Here is a 7,982-nt window from a genome sequence, read left to right on the forward strand (position 1 = left end):
AATTAGGCAGTTTCTGTCTCTTTTTCCTTTGTGGAAAGAAAATGAAGATCTGGTTTATATCCACATACGTAAACATCCCCCACAGGAATGTTGGTTTTGTCAAAGTTTGAAAAACTCTTAATCCACACGGCACTGTGACTGCTACACTTGTGTGTGTAACCTTGGACTGCTGTGTTTTCCAGGAAGGAGCGTCTGCTCGGAAGGCCCAGACCCCAGCACTGCAGCCCGTCCCTCGTCCAGGTTGGTGTCTGATTCTAAATGTTCAGCCATTCAGTGTGACGTGTGTTTATTTAGTTATTAAACAGCCCCAACTGTCCAATGGTGTGCACGTCTTTCTGAGAAGAGTCAGTGGGGAGAAGTTGTTGTTTTTTTTACAGACTGATGATGATGATAGCAGAGAGTGGTTGGCAGCTATTCAGAATTCTATTCTGAATTTAACAGGGAGCCAATGAAGAGAAGCTAAAACTGGATAAATATGATCTCTCCTGTTAGTTCTCATCAGAACTCTGGCTGCAGCATTTTGGATCAACTGAATGCTTTTCAAAGAATACGTGGGACAGCCCAATAATAAATAAATACTCCAGTCATGAAGTAACAAATGCATGGAGCAGTTTTTCTGCATCACTCTGAGACAAGATGTTTTTGCCACGCTGTCTAATAATGTTACCTAATGGAAGCATGTATAAAGTGAAAAGAATCGGTCCAAGCACAGAACCCTGAGGAACTCCATGACTTACTCTGGTGTGTGAGGAAGATTCTTCATTTACAAGAACAAACTGAAATCTTTCAGATAAATATGACTTAAACCAGCCTAATGCAGTTCCTTTAATCCCAATAACATGTTCCAGTCTCTGTAATAGAAAGCTGTGATCCATCGTTTCAGACGCAGCACTGAGATCCAACAGGACAAGCACAGGCGCCAGACAGAAACCTGGGATCGTTCTTATTCTCTTCTATCAATGATGAATAATAAGCAGTTCTACCTTTGGAAAGAGTCTTGTAACATACAAAAGCCCTTCGTAGACTGATTGAGACTCTTCTGAATTAGAGGAATGCCATTGTTGGGCCTGGAAAATGTGCAGAGCTGAGTTTGAAGTTGTTGATGAATAGTTTCTCTCTGGGGGGTCTTGCCCTGCGTCCTCACCCTCCTCTGTAACCTATTGATGCCATTTCAGATGATTAATCATGTTCACCGATGATAAAACTCATAAAGCAGATTCACATGTATCACCCAATCTGCTAATTCCACAAACTCGGACCGAGAATGTTTTTGTTGTTGTTAATTTTTTAGTTTTTCACACTCACAGAAAATGATTCCAGTGAACTTGGACCAAAAAAAAAGATCAGTTATATTAGATTGTGGAAAATCGGCCCACTTGTGACACACTGACATGGGGCCAAACCAAGAAAATGTGCTCCTGATGTCTGGCTGAAGCCGCGCCAGTGAAAGGAGTTTTTGTGTTCAGGGAAAGAATCACAGCTGTTCAGCTCCTCAACAAGTTACTCCCACAGCTTTTTCCCTTTTTCACGTGACAGAACAACAAAGCAGCATCAGTCTGAGGCACATTTGCCTGACTGCGGAATATAGAGGATGATGATTGTCGAATGCTGAAGTTTGCCCGTCGTTGCTGTTGTGCATTTTAAAAACTTGAAAGAAAATCATGAAAAGTCTTCTTTTCTTTGTCTGTAATTGTTTAAGGTGGTAGTCCAGTTTATATGCTTTTCATCAGGTTTTTTTACTTTTATCTTTAAACATTTTAATCTGTTCTTTGTATTTCTGTATCTTGTGTTTTGTCTCTAGTTTCACAAGCCAGACCTCCACCAAATCAGAAGAAAGGTACGTTTTCGTAATTACATCAAATTAAAATGACTGTACATGTGCTGTGTAATGTAATACGAGCACCAGTTTACAGAGCACAGTCTGATGCGTTCTTTGTCCTGATCTGCTGTTTCTTTTTTTTCTGCAGGGTCCCGGACCCCCATTGTCATCATCCCGGCCGCCACCACCTCACTCATCACAATGCTCAATGCTAAAGATCTGCTGCAGGATCTAAAGTAAGTCTAAGCGCTTGTTGCTTTGAGCATGCTAAGTAGTAGCATGTTAAGTAGCAGGTAGCAGCATGAAACGGGAGGTGTGCTGCCATCTCATAGCCGGTTTGTAATGTGGTCACAGACAGCACAGTCCTGTGTCGTTACCATCATGAGCGATCGTGATTTCACGCGTTTGAGCCAAGAAAATGGCTTCACCATTCGAGTTAATTACGACTCAGAGGATTTGAGTTATTGGCTGACGCAGGTGTGGAAAACACCTCTATGGAGGACTGCAACTGCAACAAAAAAATAAATAACAGAAAAGAAAAAATACCCCCAGAAAAATCTGTTTATATGATGATAAATGCTATTGAAATTAAGTAAAGTTTGAATTCGATTTCCATTTCATTTGCAAAATAATCAAATAAGATGTGAAAGAATGTTTCTGCTTTAATTTGAAACTGCATTCATTTAAGCTTGTGTTAATGTTGCTTTTTATTTAAAGTAAATTCCCTGGGCGTTGGAGTAATGTAGCAGTTAAGTTCAATCTACTATTGTTACTTGAACTTTATTGTTAAGCTAAGGCTGGAAAATCAGTTGACGAGCACATAACCATCAGTTATGTTCTGTCGCTGCTGTTACATCGTTATTGAGGTTCATCTTGTCTTTGTCCATTTTCCTGTAAATTACGCCTCTTTTTATTTTCAGATGTCTATTTTTCTGGGTTTGCACCTGTCACGGGAATGTTATCAGCATGTGTACCCGCTGCTCACTGTTGGTTCAACCAGCTCCGTTCAGTTCTCAGAGCTGGTTGATTCAGTCAGTTTTCACATAGAACGCTGCCAGGTTTCATTCAGATAAGTCTAAGACTAAGTAAAGGAGTGAAAACGCCTTAATTGAGAGGGACTGAGCTGCTAACATTAGCTGGTATGGTGGCATCTGCAGGCAACTCCGACGTAGTGGTTGCAAACTGTAAAAGAAGTGCACTCGTCATTGGTTATAATGTTTAACTACTGTGGATATTTAGCTGGACACACTAATTCAGCTAACCTGGAGCCTTTTATTTCATATCATCCATACAATGTTACTGCTGAAGACTGTTGGCACAACCCAGTACACACTTCATAAGGCAGAGAAATCCGAAGCTTTCTGGCAAAAGGGTTAATGTCTGAGAAACGAGTGGCACAGCCAAAAATAAGTGGGAGAATTTAAAAAGTAGAAATTCAAGAGAGAACGGGAATATTAAGGGTAACACTTTGTTTGGGTTGCACCAGGTTCGTCACTTCAGAAGAGAAAAAGAAGCAGGGCATCCAGCGTGACAATGAGGTTCTGCTTCAGAGGCGCAAAGATCAGATTCAGCCCGGTGGTACCACATTAAGCGTCACTGTTCCGTATCGTATCATCGACCAGCCGCTCAAACTGGCTCCACAGGACTGGTGAGCACATTTTTTGAAGATTGATTGATTTATTTATTTTATTTTTTTCACACGTGAACCTTCTGTGAAGAGAACAAGGCTTTGTCACCGTATGAAACGACTTCCTGTTAGGCAGCTCCTCTGACGGCTCAGTTGTTGACACGAGAATTTTAGATGTGAGTCGGTCGTTACTGGCAGCAACTGCAAATAAATCTAATCTAATCTAAACCTGAGTGACATGCCCATTTCTGCACCACAGTAGCATTCAGTTGTTTTTGTGGCAGAATTGGATTTCTGACTCAGAAAGCAGAGCAGACCAGCTAGCTGAAGTTCAGCAATAACAGTTAATGTCACAGGGATCCAGAATGCCACAATTTAGTCACATTTTGCCACCATTTTTACACATTTGGTGTAACTGTGTGACTTGATAAGTTGTCCACCCCCCCTCATTGTTGCCACTACTTAGCTGGGAGCAATTTGAGTCATCACTTGTGTGTCAGATGCTCCTGTCAGTCTTGCTCTCTTCATACAAGTATCATTTCAAATTCTAAACACAAGGACCATTGAGACCCAGTATCATATTTATTCATTTGTTTTTATGCCACATCTGTGCTGTTAAATGCTGGTAGGATTTATACTTACTAATAACAGAAACTAATGTGTAATATTTAGTTACATTCTAAAGTTCCACCAGTGAGAGTTGAGCAGTTCAGTTTGCAGACAGTAGAAATTAGGAGTTCTTCAGCTGTCGGTGCTGCTGCTGCTGGGATTTGGAGCAGCTTCATGTATCCAAGGATACACACAAGCCAAAGACGGTAGGTCAGAGGGCTTCGGCGTTCAATTTAGTAGTGCGAAGGTGCTCTTTGGTTAGACTTACTTGTCACAAAGGTGTGAAGATATCCAAGGCACTCTTCTTCTTTGTTAAAAAGCTTTTAATAAACTGATCTAGTTCATACTAGAACAGATAAAATTGCCAACATGTTTCGGCCCGCAAAGGCCTTCATCAGGGCTTCAAACAAATTCAAAATCACCAACCACTTCCCTATAATCATGTGAATGTATTGTTCAGGTGCGCGTCGTCAGGTCTCCAGACCGTGCGCGCCTGTGAACATGCGCGCCCTCTCCAGTCTGTGCTTGCGCAGGTACCCAAATCAAACATAGTGGACACATTACTACCCATACCACAGTATTCAAGAAATAAATACATCACACCAAACTCCCAAAACAACCACCAGAAATACACACACAACACCAAATCAAAGAAACGCAATCATATCAATGCTATCGTTTAAACCCGGGTGTGACATGGCGTTTAAATTATGAATCCATCTGCTCTCTTTTTGGTTAAGAAGTCTTTGTCTATCCCCTCTTCTTGTGTTTATGGGGATGTGGTCAATGCCTATTGCAGTGAAAGTGGCAGTTCCATTGGGATGTGCTTCTGTAAAGTGCTTTACAATGGCGTAATGGCAATTGTCACTTCTCGCTGCATATTTGTGTTCCGCCACGCGGTCCTTCAAGCGCCTTTTGGTGCATCCGACATAAAAGGCATCGCAAAGAGAGCATCTCAGCATATAAATGACATGAGTAGTTTGGGCTTTTTTAAAAGAGAAAATCAGGGGTTCCTTAAAAGTGTCCCTTAATGCTTCATCACATTGGAGAAGGCTCCAGTTTTTTTTGATGATCTTGCGGATGTCGTTGGCCTCTGTGCAATATGAGTCATCACTTGTGTGTCAGATGCTCCTGTCAGTCTTGCTCTCTTCATACAAGTATCATTTCAAATTCTAAACACAAGGACCATTGAGACCCAGTATCATATTTATTCATTTGTTTTTATGCCACATCTGTGCTGTTAAATGCTGGTAGTATTTATACTTACTAATAACAGAAACTAATGTGTAATATTTAGTTACATTCTAAAGTTCCACCAGTGAGAGTTGAGCAGTTCAGTTTGCAGACAGTAGAAATTAGGAGTTCTTCAGCTGTCGGTGCTGCTGCTGCTGGGATTTGGAGCAGCTTCATGTATCCAAGGACACACACAAGCCATCAGTCTCACACTGTCAAACACTTAGAGGGTAAATTCAGCCTTCGTGCCGCTCTTTCAGCTGCGTTGATAAGTGGATGTGTGCTTTTGCAGGGATCGAGTGGTGGCCGTGTTCGTGCAGGGACCTGCCTGGCAGTTTAAAGGCTGGCCGTGGCTGTTGCCCGACGGATCTCCTGTCGACATTTTCGCCAAGAGTGAGTGACTCTTACTGTCAGGTTTATGGAGAAATTGTTAGCACTGTTTCAGCAAAGCAGCTGCTTGTAGGTAACTAATGCTGATAAAGTATCAGCAACATTTAGATAGTTTGTAATGTGATTGATGATTGAGCCAATGTGTCAGTGTTTTTCCCCAACGTGATCCGATTCCACCCAGTTCTCCTGTTTATATTATTGGCTTTAGAAATTGTTTGCAGTCTCATTGTTCAGGTTCAAAACCGAAGTTGTAAATACATTTTTTTTTCCCCCTCCAGTTCGAGCTTTTCATTTGAAGTACGATGAGGCAAAGACGGACCCCAACGTGCAGAAGTGGGATGTGACCGTCCTGGAGCTGAGCCGCCACAGGCGCCATCTCGACCGACCTGTCTTCTTGCGCTTCTGGGAAACCCTTGACAGGTTTTTGTTTTTTTTTCTTTCCCTTTTTTATTCACCTCCTCTTTTGTCCACACACCTGATTCTTTATTGTGTACATAGTCATTTATCTGGCACATACTCACGTTGCTTTTTCCTCTCTCTGGTTTATCAGATACATGGTGAAACATAAATCTCACCTCAGGTTCTGAGCCCAGATCAGAGTTCATCTCTGAAAATCCCACAGATTGATTCTACAGCCTTCCAACTCTGCTCGGTGCACCTCCAGTATCCCAGCTGCCAACCCATCCTCCAACATGATCCCTGTTTTACTATGAAGAAGAAGAGGAGGAGCGAAGGTCAACGAGTGGACTCCTCATGCAACGTGCTTTGATGCTCTTGACGTTAGAGCGGAGATTTTTATTTTAATTGTTTCCTCACGTTTTTCAGGTCGTTAAACAAAAATACCAAAACTTTTTTGATAGAAAAAGACTGTGGAAACAATTGAACAATTCATTAAGCGACACGAGGTCGGAGGGAGAAATTTTCATTTTTGTCAGTGGCGTCGAGGAAATTTGTGGTTTCAACTGAAAACTGTTCAGACTGAGGGAAATGTGAAAATAATTCGAGGGACGAGACTTTTCTTACTTTTTTTTTTTTTTTTTATTTAGCGTGTTTGTGATCTGAATGTACATATATGATAAAACCTGTGAGAGCCAAAGCTCTTTGAGCAGAGACGAGTGTTCGCAGATACACGATTTGTTCGTATGTTAGAAAATTGCTCTGCTCTGCTCTGGCTCAGCGAACAATCTCAGTCAAGCAGTATGTTCATAGTCGAGTTTCTGACAGATCAGGACATTTATTGGTCATGCAATGACTCTGTTAAGGTCTTCTTTTTTGTTGGTGTTGTGCTAGGTGAGAGAAATGGTTGAAAGTATTGCTTTAAGTCATCACATGGAATAGACAATAAAGCCTCTGAGACACAAATACCTGTGTGTTGTCTGCTGTACTCTAAAGGGTTAGACTGCTAAGTCCATTCATATTTCACGTTATTTATATATTGGTAAGTTATGCAAAAATCTGAGGAGCTCTTTTAAAAAGGAAAGTTTGTGATGCCTGAAGTCTGGAAAAAGGATTTAGAATGATCACCAAATAATTTCATCTTCCATTGACTGGAATTTATCTACGAGTGACATAGATTTAATTTACGTGTTAACTTACTAGTGACAATACACAGCTTGGCCAAAGAAAAGTCACCATTCTGATTTAACTTTGGAAACAATTGAGTCTCACATTGGAAAAGTACTGCAGTGTATGTTCGGGTGGCAACTAGTTATGTAACCCTAAGTGATGCAGTGAGTGGACTCATTCCTTGAACGGCCATGGAAAAGATGTTACTCTTTGTTACTCTTTAACATGTTTGGTCTGCGTCAAGCAACAAAATAACAAGATGTTGTTGAAAATACAAAAAGTGGAATCTGTAATCTGGACGGATATCAGTGAATGATCATTTTTGAGGAAGAACTGCGGTCTAAAGGAAATCTTGAATGATTGTGACGGGAGATCATTTTAATGTTTGACATAAAAAAAAATTGAAAATGAACAGAACCTTAGAACTCACAGCAATGCTTAATGCTGAAATCAAGAGCATTTCCCCAGGAACATTTAGAAGAGAACTCGAGATCGTAAAATAAAGGCTTCAATTTGCCCAAGCGCCATCATTGGACTCTGGAAAAAATTCTGTATGTCTGGAGATCTTGGTCCAAAGTGATGGGCACATCAGGGTAAGAAAAGCACCAGATCCTGCTCCCATCATGCCTACTGTACTAGTATATGGGGGGCAACGTTATTATCTGGGGCTGCTTCAGTTGGTCAGGTCTGGGTTCAACAAAGTTATGTGTCCAAAGAAAACTAGGTCCACTGACATCT

General features: G+C 41.2%; 1 protein-coding gene across 1 annotated transcript in view; it reads left to right on the forward strand.

Moving 5' to 3' along the window:
- Window positions 1-7,040, forward strand: part of cdc73 (cell division cycle 73, Paf1/RNA polymerase II complex component, homolog (S. cerevisiae)) — a 29,638-nt gene extending 22,598 nt beyond the window's left edge. The window contains exons 11-17 of the mRNA XM_075483986.1: window positions 183-240; window positions 1,802-1,837; window positions 1,968-2,055; window positions 3,306-3,467; window positions 5,581-5,681; window positions 5,957-6,098; window positions 6,229-7,040. Of these exons, the coding sequence (XP_075340101.1) occupies window positions 183-240; window positions 1,802-1,837; window positions 1,968-2,055; window positions 3,306-3,467; window positions 5,581-5,681; window positions 5,957-6,098; window positions 6,229-6,265 (624 nt within the window). The 3' untranslated portion in view covers window positions 6,266-7,040. The remainder of the gene's footprint in view (window positions 1-182; window positions 241-1,801; window positions 1,838-1,967; window positions 2,056-3,305; window positions 3,468-5,580; window positions 5,682-5,956; window positions 6,099-6,228) is intronic.
- The last annotated feature ends 942 nt before the right edge of the window (window positions 7,041-7,982 follow it).

The sequence above is a fragment of the Odontesthes bonariensis genome, chromosome 14 (genome assembly GCF_027942865.1).
Source record: "Odontesthes bonariensis isolate fOdoBon6 chromosome 14, fOdoBon6.hap1, whole genome shotgun sequence".
Lineage (NCBI taxonomy): Eukaryota > Metazoa > Chordata > Actinopteri > Atheriniformes > Atherinopsidae > Odontesthes > Odontesthes bonariensis.